Here is a 17075-nt window from a genome sequence, read left to right on the forward strand (position 1 = left end):
CCGTGGCAGGCCGAGGCCCCTCTCATCCTCCCAACTTCTCCGGCCCATACATGTTAGCGTACATGTGTTTACAGATGGGAAGCTGAGGGTCAGAAGGTCCAAGGGATTTGCCCAGGAGGAGGAGACACCACCATGTGGGAGCCCTCGGCTCCAGAGGTGGCTTTGCCCCTTGTCTCCCACGGCTGCCGGCTCGCTGTGTCTGCTCCGTGTCATCCTGGAGAGCCAAGTGGGGACCCGTGGCCCAGGGCCTCCTCTTCCTCCTGACTCACAAGCTGTGTAAACTCAGGGAAGTCACTTCCACCTGGGAGCTTGGCTTCTTCATCTGTAAAGCGAAGGGTTGGATGAACTCTAGGGCACCTTCCGGCTCCAGCTTCTATGATTCTCCTGACCCAGATTTTAGGAGAACTCAGATTTCTGCCAGGCCACCTCCTGTGTCTCTTCACCCCATAAACCCTCACCTGAAAGCCCCATGAAACAGAAGACAGAAAGGTGACGAAAGGGACTAACATTTACTAAGAGTTGAGTTTGCGGCGGAGCTGTGCTGGGTGCTGTTAGCTAAAGCTCCTGGTTTTCATTAGGTGTGACGCTCCCGTCCCTTAGAGGCAGTCCTGGTGTTTACGAACTCTCTATCCTTTCTATGATTCGTGGTCTTTCTACTCGTCCGCACCTCGAATGCATTCTTCTCACCCGCTCCCCTCCACTCAAGCTAGAATAATTTACTTTGGGTGGCACCCCACAAGAATACCCTGCTGTGTTGATGTTTTGGTAAAGAGCTGCAGAGAGAAGTCCAGGTAGAAAGACTGGCTTAAAAAGAATGAGTAGGGATGATTCTCCTGTCACGGGCTGGAGATGGTTCCCTGACTTATTAATCTGGACCACTTGGGGACCAACGTCATGAAACCTTGATTCTTTTTGTGAAAAGGGATAAAAAAAGATCTTTTCTGCTTCTTTCCGTGACTTTCCGGGAAGCTTTGTGCTGTGTGGGAATGTCTTGCTCAATGATTACCTTTAATGCTGAATTCAGGGTTAGGATTTGTGGGTGACCTGTTCCTTCCAGAAGAAAGTAGAGAAGGATCTGAGAAGACTTTGCCCTCAGCCTGTAAACGCTTTGCAGGCAATTGGCAGTTCAAAATCTCGTCCCACATGTAAAGTTTTGTGAAAAGCATTAGAGACCAGACTTTAATACAATTACAAGAAATTCCTTGAAGGGGCCAAACCCTCCCATGCGGGGTGGTCCCCTGGTGGTAGCTGGGACCCTTCCAAGTGCTCATTTCATTGAGATGCCTCAGCCCCTCCTTCCACCTAGACCTAGGACATGTGCAACTGCTGGGCATAAAAAACAGTTAAATTCACATCACTTCAACAGATTTGTCAAACCCTCGCTACTGCGTGCGATGAACTCCAAGTGGAACCCCCAGTGGCTTAGCACAAGTGAAGTTTGCCCAGACGCGCACGCTTCACCCTGCGCAAGGGGCCCGGGAAACGAAGCCCCTGGCTGGGCGGACGCTTCCCAGCAGCTGCCCTTCATTCTGCAGGGGACGCGGCCCCGCGGGGGCTGCCTCCAGGGTGGGCGTGGGCGGCGGTGAGGACTCCCGCGGCCCCGCCATCCCTCCTCCCCCCTCCCCTCCCCCCACACTTCCCCACCCTTCCTCTTCTGCTCTGACACGAACAGCTGCACTACGGGGGCCGTTCCTATCGGAGCTGGTCTGAAAGTTCAGGCTGAAGGGGAATCAATATCGTCATCATCCCCCTGCCCCCTCCCAACCCCCAGCCAGGCTGGAGCCTAAAGGATATTGGTTCAGGCCTCGACTGTTGTCCCCAGATGCACTTTCATCAGTCGCTGCTTTGTCTGGGAGCTCGAGGGGACCCCTCTGCCCCCAGGGTGCTCCCCTTCCCCTTCTGAGAAGAGCCGGGGTGAACGCGGCGTCCTATTCACCCTCGACCGCCATCTGGCTGTGGAGGCGAGTAACTGCAGGATGAAGGCAGAAGGTCCTGGCCCGGGAAGAATCGGGAGGATTCATTCTTTTCCCGCGTTGGCGTCTTTCTGATGGAATGCCAGGACTCCACTTCAGCCAGAGCTGCGGAAAGTGGTTTCCCCTCTGTATCCCCAGAGCACCTAACGATAGATAGACTTTCTGGTTACTTATTTAAAATATGACGGCTGCTGCTAAAGTTTGTTTAGTATCCATCATTGACCAAACGTTTTATTTATCGTGCATTCACTTATGTTACCTCAAACATACTTTTAGATGCTCGGTGCCAAACTGGGGCTTCCTACAGATTAGAGGGTTATAATTACAGGTCATGGAGTGGAAGGAACAGGCTCTGAATGCAAGTCTTCTGACTTCAAATCCTATGCTTTTTTTCCCCCTATTATTTTATGTACTTTATTGATTTTCTATTAAAAACCCCTAGTACTGGAACCCTGGCAAGTGGGGGCCAAGGGGTTGGGAAGAAGGTGATTTGGTAGAGCCAGGTTTCCATTCCCAGTCTATTTTGGTGCCTCAGTCTTCCCTTTGCCAACCCAGCTGTGCAAATCAAATCAGACTCGCGGAGCAGTGGTAAGAGAAAGGCTTTTGCTTCTCTAGAGTAATGTCTTTTGCGACAAACGATTATGAAAAAAATAGATATGTTCCAAGGATGAGGAGAAGCAAAATCCATTTGTCTGCAAAGCACTTGACCCAAGTGTCTTGCAGGATTTTGCGCTCTTCTACACGAATGTGCGCTGGTTTGGAGCTGGAGAACTCTAAACCAGCCTGCCAACTCGATGAATGTGCTCCCGCCGGCTCGGAGAACAGTGAAGCAGGGCGACCCAGCGGCAGGAAACGTCCACGGAGGCGGACTCACGCCTCTCCTCCATGTTCCAGGGACGCCCGGAAGGCCCCCCGGCCCGTCTTCTCGCGCTCCAGGGAGGACCCACAGCAGGGAGGCTGCTGGTGTTCGCATAATGCTCTGCGGTGTGCACAGCTCTTCTCAAACACAGCGAGCACCCAGTCTTTGTGATAACCCGGTGAGGTGAGGGTGTTACCTCACCCCCTTACATCTGAGGAGTCAGAAGGTCAGTGTTAACTAACTCACCAAAGGTCTCCCAGGAAACAGCAAAACCCACACTCTCAAACCAGCTCCTCAGACACGGGTCCAGCTCTGTCAGCGCACCTTTGCGCGTCCCGCCGAGTCTGTCCAGGGGTGGTGTTGTACTTACACCAGCCACGATTCCGGGTCGTGCTCCCTTCCCAGCTTCCAGGCCTTGACTCTTGCCCTCCCTCTGCCTAGAAAATTCCATCTCCTTCCACCACCTCTGATGGCAGAATCCCAGCTTCAAGGCCAGCTTAAGTGTCTACTTGTCCACAAAGGTTTTCCAGATCCTTCCTGGACTCCCCCTCCCTGTGTTTCCACGGCCCTTTCCTGTAAATTATATATAAAAAAGCTAAGACCTGCTGAACGTTCTAATTACTACATTCGTGTCAGCCTCGTGGTCTACAGAGGGCAGGACCACTGCCTAGAAGAATGCCTCATATACGGCAGGTTCTCAATACAAATGCTTTTTACCCAACTGAATTCTTACTATGGACCAAGTAAAACAGTAACATTTAACATCTGTCGGCACTTTCTGCGAGCCACGCACGGTTCTGAAGGCTTCGCATGTCTCAGGGAGTCCTTAACCCAGCCCTAGAGGTAGGTCCCATCGCTGCCCACGTCTTGGAGGCGAGGAGGGTCTTGTCCTGGGTCACACAGCTAATTAGGGCTGGAGCCGGGTTGGAGCCTCTTTCCCCACTGCCTGTAAGGCGGGGATGGTCCCTGAGCCCTAAGAGCTGTTTATTTATTTCCTTCCACAAGAAAGAAGCCTTGGCTCCAGAATCAGCTAAATTGTGGCAAAACCTTTGCTGGTCCTGCTTTGGCCAGAGACGGGCAGCAAGTCTGTGGAAGGGTGACTGTAACCCCGTCCTCAGCCCAGAGGAGTCTGTAAAGGAGGATGATCTCTCTGGAGCGATCAGTGTGGAAGAAAGGGAAGAGACTGTGCTGGGAATGCGGTCGTGTCGCCGTCCCCACATCCAGGGAGCCACGAGGCCCGACAAGCCAGACCTCCACCGTCTCCTTCCTGGCCAGTGCTACCGCCAGCGATCCACACCTGGGAGGCACGTCTCCCACTGCCCCTGCAGCTAAAGATGCCTGACACCACCGACGCCACTGCGTGTCCTTCCTGTCATCATCTCCAGCACCAGCACTGTTCTTTTCAGAGCTTTGTGGGGTGACAGCGTGTTGGCATGGGTGCGGAAGGGCTGTTTCCACACAGTCCTCTGCTGCCTCTGGGGCTGGGGCAACTTATTAAATCTCCGTGAAGCTCAGTGTTTTCATCTTCATTTTTGTTTTCTTTTTGGCCGCGCCCTGTGGCTTGCAGGGTCTTTGTTCCCTGACCAGGGAATGAACCCGTGCCCTCGGCAGTGAGAGTGCAGAGTCCTAACCACTGGACCGCCAGGGAACTCCCCAGTGTTTTCGTCTTCAGAAATGGGGCCAAGAATGACTTCCTTGTAGGGTTTTGTGAGTATGAAACACCTCCTTGAGCATTATAGACACTTAATCAATTTTATTTTCCTTCTTTCATCAAAGAGCTAGGTTGAGAAGATACACACATAGAAACAGGATAGAACACGCTCATGCTGAGTGTCTGATGACTGGTGCGGAGGTTATTCACAGTGGGGAGAGGGCCTGGCTGGCGAGGTGTTCAGGCACCGTGGTCTCTTTGGAGCACCATCTCAGCTGTGTTCTGTCTCGGGGTTGGGGGCCTATCTAGGTTCAAGGATCAGACATAATAAGGCAACCTGATAATATAGCTAAAACTCAAAAACCACTCAAACCCTTTGACCGAATAATGTCACCTCAAAAAAACATTACAATACAATAACTGAGAAGAAAAAAAAATCTAATCTTTGTAAAGATATTCATCATAGCACTATTCAAAAGTAGAAAACTAGCGAAGTAAGCAGAGAGTAATAGGAGAGTGACTCAACAAATTATGGTACATTGCTCCAATACCACACAGGTAAAAAATCAAAGTGAACCCTGACATTGTCCTGTTCAGATATAGGAAAAGAGTATTACAGATAAAAGAAGTATAAAAAAGCAGAACTCACGATGTGCAAATGCTGATCACAATTTTTAGTACCTATGCATAGCCCGGAGGAGACGACACAAGACGTGAACGGTGACCCCTTTGTTTCTTCGGCCGTAGCGTGCAGCATGCGGGATCTTAGTTCCTGGAACAGGGATTGAAACTGCGTCCACTGCATTGGAAGTGAGGATTCTTAACCAGTGGACCTCTAGGGAAGTCCCGTGAGCTCTTTGAAATTATGAAATTTAATTCTGTGTAAAGAAGTTTAGGTAGACAGTATTATACAATAAAATGTCAATACAATTTTAAAGTTAAAAACATTAGGTAAAAATTAATAACGCAGACAAGCCACATGCAGGTAATGAGGAATCGACAGCGTTTGTGCATGCTTTTGGCTGTCAGCAGGTCTGCGTGTGTTTATTCTAAATCGTGCTATTGCATCGCTACCAACTAAACAAATGCTTTTGCCCAAGTTTCTCTTCCTTTGCAGCCCCCAGGAGAACGGAGTTGGCTCTGTGCGGGTCTTCTTCTCTAGCAGGACTCATGCTCAACTGACCTGCATAGAAGCAAAGGTGGGCCGGTGTGAATAAGAATGAACAGCACAGGGAAGGACAGCCCAGGAGGAGCCCGATCCGATGCCACCTTCAGGGCCTGGCCTTTTCTTGGTTCTCCAGACTTGTGCCTGGTCCCTGGGCTCTAAGGTGCCTGCCAAGTAAGGCCAGGACATGGTGCTGAGATCACCCTTGCTCCATTCAGGGAAAAGCCTGTCTCCCTCTTGTGGAGTTTATAGCTGCTCCTGGGCTTTTGCACATAAATTACACATGTCCTTAACCAACTGCCCTTTTGCAGGGGGAATCAGAGCTCAGCAAACAAAAACATCATTCTTATTATTCCCCTTCATAATTGGAGAAGTGGCTATTTCCAGGCTGGTGAAAATCTGTCTACAATACAAATTAGAAGGCAAGAGGGGTTTTGCTCAGTTTGTTGATGGAAGATAGACTCAGGACGACTGAAATACTGACAAATCCCAAGTTTGATGTGAAGAATACTGGACGTTTCCATCGCAGATGCACTCTGCGTAGAACGCTTTTGGTGTGAACACTTGTACGGGAATGGGGTCCCTGTTCCCTTTGTCTTGGTCTGGGCTTCTGCTCCTCGTGCTGCCTGTCTGGGTTGGTTCGGCTCCTGGTCCAAGGGTCCCACAGCGAATGACAGGCAGGACCAGGGAAAGGACATGCATGCCTGGACCCTTCTCCCAGGGGGAAGGTTTTCTAGACTTTTGAGCTCACGTACCCCCGACACAATTCTGTAAAACTATGTACCAGCTTTTGGGGCTTCCCTGGTGGCGCAGTGGTTGGGGGTCTGGCTGCCGATGCAGGGGACGCGGGTTCGTGCCCCGGTCCGGAAAGATCCCACGTGCCGCGGGGCGGCTGGGCCCGTGAGTCATGGCCACTGAGCCTGCGCGTCTGGAGCCTGTGCTCCGCAATGGGGTGTAAACTTTCTCATTTTTAGGTTTAAATAGTTGTAGTATATCAATCATCCTATCATATTTCTTTGAGGAAGATACATATATACACATAAATATATGTATACAGTCTGTATATATAGAAATTGAAACTAGTTTTTTCCTGTGACTGTATGATTCTAAGTGCTAAACATTTTCTTCTGGATTTACGTGTATTAGAACTATCGTGGGACATATTTGATTAACACGACATGAGTTGTTTGGAAGTGCCTCTGTGGGGTCCGGGGGTCAGCGAGGAGTGGGGTGCAGGGTGCACCGCAGGACGTCTGCTCAGAGCTCCCTGGTGTCAGGCCTGCCCCACTTCTTCCTCTGCCTCATCCTGGCTCCTGTCCCTGCCCTCCACAGGTGCGGGTCCCTAGGAAACATCTTGTGCCTCAAACTCTGCTCAGTGTCTGCTACTGGGAAACGTAGCCTCTGACACTAAACGGGCCAAGGGAAGACCGCTGTGGAGGCCGGAGGGCAACGCAGAGCTTGGGCTTGAAGAGCAGGTCCTGCCCCAAACCATCGCCGCCCCTCCCCCTATGCTCCCCGGCCTCAGGAATCTGGAGGCCTGACTTCGAGAAGCGCTTCCTGCTTTGAAGACGCCAGAGAATCAGTAACATACTCGACACATTTAATGAAGATCAGGTCCCCCTTTTTACGTTGTTCATGTGGGTGCGAAGGGGCTCTTCTGTCTTCAGTGGCTGTGGATAAAATGTTTTAAGCTGTCCCCAAAAGAGGGACCGGAAGCTTGCCTCTGGGCTGCTAATGCCATCTTGGTCTGAAATACACAACAGCAATAATAAAATCGTATTTTCATAAGGAACACTCACAAAGTGCTTGCTGCGTGTCAGAGCTCTTCTAAAGATGTTATGTACGTTTACTCACTTAACCCTCAACACAATACCCAGTTAGGTATTGTTATTAACCCCATTTGACAGAACAAGGAAGGGGACGACAGAGGCCCCTTCCTACTGAGTGTTTACCATGCTCAGGTCGAGGCGCCAAGAAAGTAACGTGCAGCACCTCAGTCCTCATGTGCCTCAAGCAGAGCCAGCAGTGGGCAGCTCTCCTTGTGGAGCAGGGGGCCGTGGTCCTCAGGCCCTGCGGGAGCGTTAATTGGGTCCCTCCCTCACCCGCCCAGGTGGGAGCAGAGGAGTCTCTCACAGCAGGGCCCTTTGCGCCTCTCCTAGTGGCAGGTCATCGCCCTCAGGGTAAAGCTGAACGCAGGGGAGAACGCTTGGCCGCCGTGCAGGAGGATGGCTTTGTATCAGTCCTTCAGCTTCCTGATGCCAGAGCAGAGCTGGGGCAACTGGGGGCAGGCGGGGAGGCTGGACTGTCAACAACACAGAAGGAAGGAATGCAGGGCGGGCTGGGGCAGGGCTGTGACCTGAGGCCCGTGAGTTCTGGTGGCCGTTCCTCCTCTGTGGAGGGACAGATGGACCAGGGCTGGGAGCAGCTCCAACACGGAAATGCTGCGGTGTTTCCCCCAGAGACGCTGCCCACGCTGGCGAAATGACTTGACAAAAGTGGCCGAGGCCCAGGGCTTCACCCCGAGAGGCAGGCGGGTGGCCCAAGAGCCTCAGGCTCAGACAGGATGCAGGTAGGCCGAGAAGGGGAGGCTTCCTGCCAACAAAATCCTGTGAGGATGCAGCGCAGGAAGTGGGGAAAAGGCCACCTTCTAGGGGTATGCATTATTTTATGGGTTCAAATTTATTTAACTTGTTATACAGCGTTCAGTGAGGTCACTGAGGCTCTGCTAATGGACGCGAATGTTTTGAACGGGAGGGTGGACACGGGCACCCGCCGGCGCCCCGCTTGTCAGCTGGTGGCACAGTACTGAGAAAAGTCCAGATTCATGCAGATCCACTATTACAAGTTCCAAAAGTCTGAAAATGTCTTGCTCTGCAATTTCAGGATATTTTAAAATTAGAGACGGCAGGAGATGTATCTTGGAATCTACATTAAAACACACTCACCTAGTAGTTGAAGCTAAAACTTTGGTGATTTCCAATGATTTGTGTGTTGACTGTCACACCTTTGAATGCATTTTCTTAATTTTCGTTTTAGAAACAGGTCAGAAATCATACTTGGAAAGTGAAGGTGAATCCCTGTAGAACCCTTGACGCCAGCCCAGGGCGCTCACGAGGTTTCTGAGGCACGTGCGCTGGGACCCAGGCCAGTCGGGGGCCCTTCGGCAGGGCCTCTGGGTGAGAGCCGGCCGCCCGTTACTGACTGTGTGCAGGTTCCAGCAGCTGTGAACCCATCGGTAGCACTGCTGTAGCGTGGTGGGGAAGAGCCTGGGCTCTGTTGTCAGACAGACCCGGGTCCGGACACCACCTGCTGCTTAGCAGTGCCCACGACCGCTGTTTCTCGTGTGTGGACCGCAAACGGCGCCACCCCACTGTGTGGTCCCGAGAGCAGCGCGACTGTGCCCTTAGGGCTCTCGGCCCAGCCTTCCGCCTCCAGAGAGCACTTACGGAGAAGGGGGGAAGCCTTCTGGGCGCTCCAAGGGCTGCATGGGCTCAGGGACGAGGGGCTCGTGGGGGCTCCCGAGTCTGGCTCCCGTGCCACTGGAGCTCCCGGTTCACAGGCACGGCTTGTACTGGACTTGGGCGTCGAGTAGCTGTTCAAACTCAGGAACAGCTGAAACCCATGACCCCCGGGCTCTCCCAACCCTGTGAACCCCAGACCGTATTCTCCCATGACCTTGACTCCAGGCGGGCCACAGACCAGCAGCCTGGGCATCTCTGCTGGAGCTCGTCAGAAACGCAGGCACTCTGGCCCCCTGGAATCAGAAGCTGCCTTTTAACAAGATCCCTGGCAATTCTCCTGCACGTTTCCTGCTCTGACCCCTCAGGGGTCACTGTCCTCCGGGCACATGAGCCCCAGCCCTGGAGCCTCAAACTCCCCACCCCACCTCATGGGGACCTTTGTACCTGGGGCCCTCGCTGTCACTGGCCCGGGTCCAGTCCAGGCCCAGTACCATGAAAGCCTGGACCAGCTGCTCCCGCTTCTGGTTCCATTCTGTGGATGAAGGCTGCCGTCCAGGCTGCTAAATGTCTTGGCTGCTCGGGTGGTTGATTTAGGACCCACGAGAGGTGGCCCTGGGCTCGGGTCTGGGTGGACATGCCTCTCACTCCAGGCTGATCTTTCAGACCCACAGTGGCCCACCACCCCCCGCCATGGTGGTCACTTCTGTCTTGCTCACAGCTCACCTCTGGGCCTGGGTCCGCTCCGAACCACGTGTCTGACGTGAGTACAGACACGTGCACACACTTGGGGTCAGCTGTGTCAATCCCTGAAGCTGGTGGGAAGCAGTTTGGATGTACAGAGCTGCGTGGAGGCCCAGGGGGCAGTGGGGGAAGGGCATCACTGGTGGTTTTTTAATCACCTGAGGTGGGGAGTGACTACCCTTCTGTCCTGGCCCAGGGACTCGAGCTGCTAAAAGGGACACGAGTCACTCATCTGTGGAGAAAAGCATTTCTGAGAAGGTGGTACCAGCCAGAAAAGCAGACCAGCTGGCGGTCTGTGGAGCACCCCTGTTAGCCCATGCCCACCAGTGAGCACTTGATAGGGGCCTTCGCCCCAAGGCAGCTTGTCCCTCCCTCAGTGACCTGGAGCCCTGAACTGTAGGGTCTCACGGGTGAGAGACCTTGGAGACCCTCAGATCCTATGGCAGAGGCAGTGCCCCCCTGAATTGTTTGGGGCATGACAGGGGGTGGCCGTTCCTCTAGGCCCTGTGTGGACATCTGCTTGGGGCCCCCTGGGTCCCCGGCCCGGAGCACAGCTCTGAGATACTGGAGTCCAGGCGTGCCTTGATCTGGCCGCGAGGGCTGAGAGCCTCGACGCAACGCTGGCTGCCAGAAGGGGCCGGACACCGTTCTGTGGCCTGGCCTGCCAGTGGCTGAAGAGCAGCAGCTGGGGGCGGGGAGGGGCCAGGAGCCAGGACACTCTCCAGCCCACCTGCCTCTGTGGTTTCCTCTCCCTGAAGTGATTCTGCTCTGATTCCTTCTGGACCACACCCTGCACGCTCTTCTCCCTCACCTCTCTCTTTCCAGCCACCTAAGTAGTCTGCAGCGCTCTCCCTCCCCCTTGCCCCTTTCCAACCATCCACGTTTCACACCCTCGAAGGCTTGGGTGGAGTCCCAGCTCTCCTGGAAGCTGTCCCAAGGGGTCCAGCCCTGGAGCTCCATCTCCCTCGCTTCCGAGTGCCTCCCCACTCATCCCGGAGGTTGGCAGTCACGGCTCTTCGCGGTTTCTGTGTGCTGGTGTGGTCCCGACGTGACCGTTTAGTCTGTACGCATAAGGCCAGTCACATTCATGAAGCGCGTCTGGGTCACCTGACGCCCAGTACGTGGGAAGCAGTGTGCTGAGTGGTGTGTGTGTATGTGTGTGTGTGTTACACACTCTGCCTTTAAGGAACTCACAGTCTAGGAAGGAGGCTAGAATATGGTAGGCCGACTAAAGTAGGAATCAGACGGCGGGCAGACAACGAGGGTTAAAGGAGGGAGAGGTCGAGAAAGGGGTGCGGAAGAGCCTGGTGGAGGCCTCCGGGGTGGGTCCTAGGGGTGGCGAGAGTTTCGTAACCAGACCAGGTTTGCTTGCAGCAGAGAAGGTTCACTAGACGGCCACTTCTCAGGTCTGCCCCCCTGAAGGCCAGGGGCGTGAGCTATTTATGGGGTGAAGGAGCGGGGAGGTCTCAGGCGTGGGGCAAGGGGATTGGACGTAGAGCAAAGGTGAGGTGATCTGTGTTCCACGCAGGCCATTTTAGGCGTGGTGGCCCCAGCTAGGCTCTGCCCGTCTGAAGTGCCCAGAGCCGACTCCAATTTCTGGAAACAACTTAAGCCCCCGTTACTATAGTGACCCCTAGGTCAGAAGCCTTCTCTACAGGGGTGGTTAAGCACCCTGGTGATATATTACCTCGGCTTTGCGACGCTTGGAGGGTATGCAGTTAGAGAAAGGGGAATAAACAACAGGGACAGCAGCCTTAACCACTAAAGGCAGGTCCTAGGCAGAGTGGCTTCTAACAAGCCCCTTACCTGCTGCTCTGTGAGACATACCCAAGGGTCTGTGCGGGCCCTGCAGCCGGCTGAGTGTCCTCTGGTGTTGGAGGCCCTCAGGGCAGGCAGTGCCGGCTCCTCTGTCTTCCAGGAGGCCACAGCGCAGGGAGGGGATGCGGTCCCTTTGCTCCCCGTGGGGACTCAGCGGTCATGGAGCACCTAAGCTCTCCCCCTGAAGGCGTGTGGGGGGCATTTGGCCCAGACCACAGAGGCTTGAGGGACAGACTCAGTGATGGGAACGCCTGCGGGTTTTCTCACCTGAGTGACTTTATTCTCCCTCACTCCAAGGTTCACAGGCAGAAGTCGGCACAGGCTGAGGTGCAGGCTCTGAAAGGAGTCTGGGTGCTGCCAGGAGCACGTCCTAACACCGAGCACTGTCGCGGCCGGTGGTCCCCGGGCGCCCACCCCTCCTGCTGGCAGAGGTCCCTGGCCGCGCCCCGCGTGCAGAAGGCGTCACGGCATCCTGTGTGACTCAGGGTCCCCCCAGGCGGGGCCGGCTGCCGTCTGCCGTCTGGAGGAGCAGCCACAGCTCCCACTCCAGCTCTTCTGCCCTCCGGGCCAGCCGGGCTCTCCTCACCTCCAGCGCCAGGGCCTGGTCACTCTGCAGGGCCCAGGATCCCAGGTTCTCTCCGCCGGGGTCGCCGGCCTCTGCTGGGCCGGGTGTGTCTTCCTGCCGCGCGGGAAGGCAGATCCTGGGAACCACCTGAAAAGACACCAGTGGAAGAGGCGACGGGGCCCTGCGAGCGCTGAGCCCACCCTGAGGACCCGCGTGACTCTGGGCACCCTGCCAGCCTCCAGGCAACACCCAGCCGAGTGCTTGGGGAGACGCCAGCAGCTCACGTCCAGGGACTGGCCTCACGTTCACGAAGGACACAGGGTGCCCTGAGCTTATGTTGCCAAATCCGTGCACAGCAGCGCCTGCTTATGTCCCCACACCATCATCGCCTTTAATAATGCGGAACAACTGTGGAGTAATTAAGTCTTTTTATAGCCCCTCCGCTCATCCTGCTTGTTCCGTCCTAATACCAGGGATATTTATGTAATGTCTCTTTAAGCATGAAAATTTCCCGTTACTTTATTCTCACTAAATGGCTCTCCTCTGAGCCCCTCAGTGCAGCCGACGCTGGGTGCCTGCACCTCGCCCTCCACACTGGAGCTGGTGCCGCGGCCGCCCTGACCTCCCAGCCCCTCAGCTTAGCGTGGCCTCTTGGACGGGGTCTGGAGGAGACCAGGGGCGGAGTGACGGACACACCGGGTGGAGGACCCGCGGGGCCAGCGTCTCCGTTTGGGTTTCACAGGGAGGACTCACCGGGGAGGGGGGGTTCAGGGACCCTCTGGGGCCAGCGGAAGACACAGCTCCTGCTGGGAAGGGGTCTGTGCGTGTTGTGTGTGTCACACGCCCAGTGCCTTGTGCGCACAGAGAAATCTTCCCTCGCTTGCTCGTGAGCATGTAGGTGCGCTTCCTGTGCTTCTGTCTTGAGAGGGCAGTCTGACCCGGAAGGACTGACTTTCCAGACCCCCTAACATCCAGGCTCAGGCACGCGCTCTGTCCTCGCGGAACTCTCTACTCAGGGAGCATCTCGGCCCCGGGTCTCCTGCTCTCGGGGTCACCGGCAGGTGGGCCCTCCCTGGTGGTGAAGAGGGCGGCCTTGATGAACAGGATATCCCGGTGCTGATGCCGGATCCAGAAGACCAGTGACAGGGGTGCCTAACCTTGCCCCCCACCACCAGGGCTTTGCCCATCTTCAGCAACTCAGCAAGACGGGAACTAGGGGGACACGAGGGAGGCCCTGGGCTTGGGTGCAAAAGTCAAAGGGGCACCAAAAACTCAACTCAGGAGAAATAGTATTTTAACGCAGCTTTAAAAGTCAAATTGGCAAACTGAGGCCCACAGACTGGCGCCTGCTTTAGGAAAGAACGTTTCATGAGCTCAGGGCAGACGCAACTGAGTTATCGCTGTATCTCACGCCTGTGACCCCTCCAACCTTCCCCATGTCTACACCTCCAGAGACCTGAGTCGGGATCAGAGTTCATCTCACGGAAAACTTGTTTCAGAACCATGGCTATCAGTCAGGCTGCAGCTAGAATAGCTTTTGCATTGCCCCCCTTTCATGCCCTTCCCCAGTCTTTCCAGGCCGTCAATTTACTTAGAGACCTGCAAACCCAAGGTGGCCGACACGCTTTCCTGACCCCTGATGCAGCCCTGCCTTCCAGGGTCAGCCTTCCGTTTGCCAAAGGCAACAGGCAAAACGGGGGGACCTTCTGGTCAGAGCTGGTTGTTTGGTTTTGTTCTGAACCCCTATCTGCAGAGGGTGCTGTGACCCTGTGGGCCCCACCTCGTGAGACCCCGCTGTCCATGGGCACCTCAGGAGCTGAGATGGCGGTCTCACAGGCTTACCACAAACGTACTGCCTTTGCTTCGTGGCAGTTGGCCTGTCCTGTCCTCTTCTTTCCGGAGCGCTAAGGCTTGAGCAGTGAGCTGGAAGAACTCCTCGTTCAGCTCATCCAAATTGTCTTCCACCTGCCGTATCTTCCTCTAGAAACAAGGGACACATGGTCTTCATTACTTTCATTTTTATTCTAATTTTATTAAAAATCCATTGAGCTCCTGCCCCATGACAGGCAGGGGCATCAGTGCTGGACGTACAGAGTTGAAGTCAGGTCTGCTCTCGAGGAGCCCAGCGCCTAAAGAAAAGCAAACCCAGGCCTACAATCCGGTAGAGTGAAGGCTGCAGGGGAGGGATGTGCGGGGCTACAGGACAAGGCAGGCAAAAGGCAGGACACCTAACCCAGGCAGGTGCAATCAGGGAGAACTCTCTGGAAGAGGGGAGACATCTCAGCTGAATGTTAGCAACAAATAGGAATTAACTGGGTGGACAATGGGAGAATGGCATGCTAGGCAAGGGAACAGCACGTGTGGGAAACACAGAGACACGAGAGCACGCAGGGAAGTTCGTCCATCTCTCAGTTCATCCATCCATCCAAGCATCCATCCATCCATCCATGCGTCCATCCGTGCATCCATCCGAGCATCCATCCATCCATCCATCTATCCATCCATTCATGCCTCCATCCATCCATCCACCCATCCATCCAAGCGTCCATCCATCCTTCCATCCATCCATCCATTTGTCCATCCATCCATTCATGCCTCCATCCGTGCATCCACCCCTCCATGCATCCATCCATCCATTTGTCCATCCATCCATGTGTCCATCCATCCATCCATCCATCCATCCATCCATCCATCCATCTGTCCATCCACCCCTCCATGCGTCCACCCATCCATGTGTCCATCCACTCAGAGGTAAAGAAAGATTTACTGAGCACCCTTTATGTGTCAAGCCAATGGTTGATTCCATTAGTGAACTTCCATGGGGTTTGTAGTCTATAAGGAAAGGCAGACATAGAACAAGGAATTATCAGTGACAAATGTTACCCGAGGGGATGTTCATATTGCTGAGGGAAGTAGTCACGGTTCAGTTTGGTGGTAGCATGGAATTTGTTTGGACAAGTGGGAGGAGATGATGCTGGAGATATAGGGGTGGCGAGCTGGGGACAGCAGGCTGTGACGGGCCTTGCGTGACGATCTTGGCTACTACGGCAGAGACTTTCTTATTAACTTTTTGGGAGAGTGAGTGTTTTCAGACAAAAAACTGCTTATCTCAGACATTCTTATAGACAGAAACGATTGTGTGGCTAAGATTTGGCCAATGAGATACAAAAGGATATTGTTGAGGGGATAGATTCTGTAAAACTGTTTAAAGAGAGAGCTGACTCTGTTACCCTTTCACATTTCTGCCTTTCTAGCAGCTGTGGTGCGACTGACGCGACCATGAAGATGAACTCAGGAGTTAAGGGTCACAGAGTCCTCGAGTTTGTAGGCCATTGTGGATGTTGATGACTTTGATTTGAACATGGTAAATGTAAGCTACCTGTGGGGCTTCCCATGAGTTAACAAAACATCTGATGCTCAGTGAGCTCGCCTGTCAAGGGAAGGCCACCTCTTGCTCCACACCTGAGATGCCAGATAAAACGCAAATACAATACAAATGCAGAGCCACGTTTGAATGCGACCCCTCTCGACCCCAGAGATGAAGATGCAAGCCGGGGCAGGTGGGAGCTGAAGGCATGGGCGAGGGTGCTCCTCCTTAGAGGAACGAGGCCATTATGGTGGAAACTGAGTAAAGTCTGGACCGTAAGTGGCTGACCCTTCTCTGAACGTGAGAGAAGCCTGCGTCCAGCCCGAGCACACAGCCCCGTAGCTGCGCAGGTTTCTTGCTCGGGGCTGAGGCTGGAACAGAGCTGATGTGAGAAACTGGAACCGGGAGGGGCGCCTCGCACCACAGGAGCCCAGAGCTGAGACATGGGAACGACCTACAAGCAGGACTTGAAGCAGGATGCCACAGTGTGTGAGCAGAAACACACAGCTGCCCCACGCGGAGGCCTGCGCGGAGGACCGTCCCTCGGAAGCCGGCTCAGACGACAGTGCACCCAAGAGACTGCAGACAGTGTGCGAGCTGAGTGTGCCTGTCACAGAAGCATGTTCAACGTGTGAAGAGGGACAGAGGAGGAAGAGAAGCCATGAGGCAAGAACAGGAATCTTGTGGAGAAGAGAAATCTAGAAATGAGAAATGCCAAGGCAACAACAACAGGGCTGATGGATTACCTGCTGACCTGGCTGGAGTGAGCTTGTGAAACTTGGTAGGAAATCACCTGCAATGTAGCACTGAGGGGCCAATAGATGGGAAACACGAAGGGGAAGGGAAGAAACAGGGAGGTAGAGGTTGTAAGTATTGTCAGGCTGTGCCCATCCATAGACGGCGCTTCGTCGCGTGAACGTTTCCGAGAGCGTCTGTGTTGTGTGCGTGTTTTGCCTTCTCAGCCCTGCGGACCTGCCTGCCGGGCCCTGGAGGAGGGACCTGGGCCTGTGCTGGGAGCCCCGGTCCTGTGAACGCCACTAGAGCACGACAGGGAGCTCAGGAGGGCGAGCTCTCCTTCCTGTACCTCTTCTGCTCCTGAGTGAGGTTGGGTGGGTGACACAGAAGGAAAAGCACAGGAGACTCTCCTGGACAAAGTTACTGCCCGTCTCTGAGGCTCACCTTCCACATCCGAAGACTGGACGAGGAGAAGGTCTGTGTCAAGACGCCGTTGGGGGTGTGTGCTCTGGGACGGTGACCAGCCCAGGGCCTGGCTCACAGGAGGTGCTCAGTAAATAACCCCCTTTTCAGCTTCCCTTGGGCACTGATGAGGCTCCCTGTGCATCTGGCAGAAGGAAATCTAACCCCGGCGTGGTTGGTGGGAATGACGGATAAGTGATTACCGTGCATTTTGGATACCAGGTAGCTCCACGGGTCACGAGCTGTCACGCTCTCTGCTCTTTCACCCTCGTGAAGAG

At 54.4% G+C, this 17075-nt stretch overlaps 1 protein-coding gene across 1 annotated transcript in view; it reads right to left on the minus strand.

Moving 5' to 3' along the window:
• Positions 1–9801, minus strand: part of ATP12A (ATPase H+/K+ transporting non-gastric alpha2 subunit) — a gene marked incomplete at both ends in the record, with an annotated part of 69543 nt that extends 59742 nt beyond the window's left edge. The window contains 2 exons of the mRNA XM_082675647.1: positions 9554–9641; positions 9789–9801. Of these exons, the coding sequence (XP_082531773.1) occupies positions 9554–9641; positions 9789–9801 (101 nt within the window). The remainder of the gene's footprint in view (positions 1–9553; positions 9642–9788) is intronic.
• Positions 9802–17075: the final 7274 nt, after the last annotated feature.

Source organism: Grampus griseus (assembly GCF_964374135.1).
Source record: "Grampus griseus genome assembly, chromosome: 18".
Lineage (NCBI taxonomy): Eukaryota > Metazoa > Chordata > Mammalia > Artiodactyla > Delphinidae > Grampus > Grampus griseus.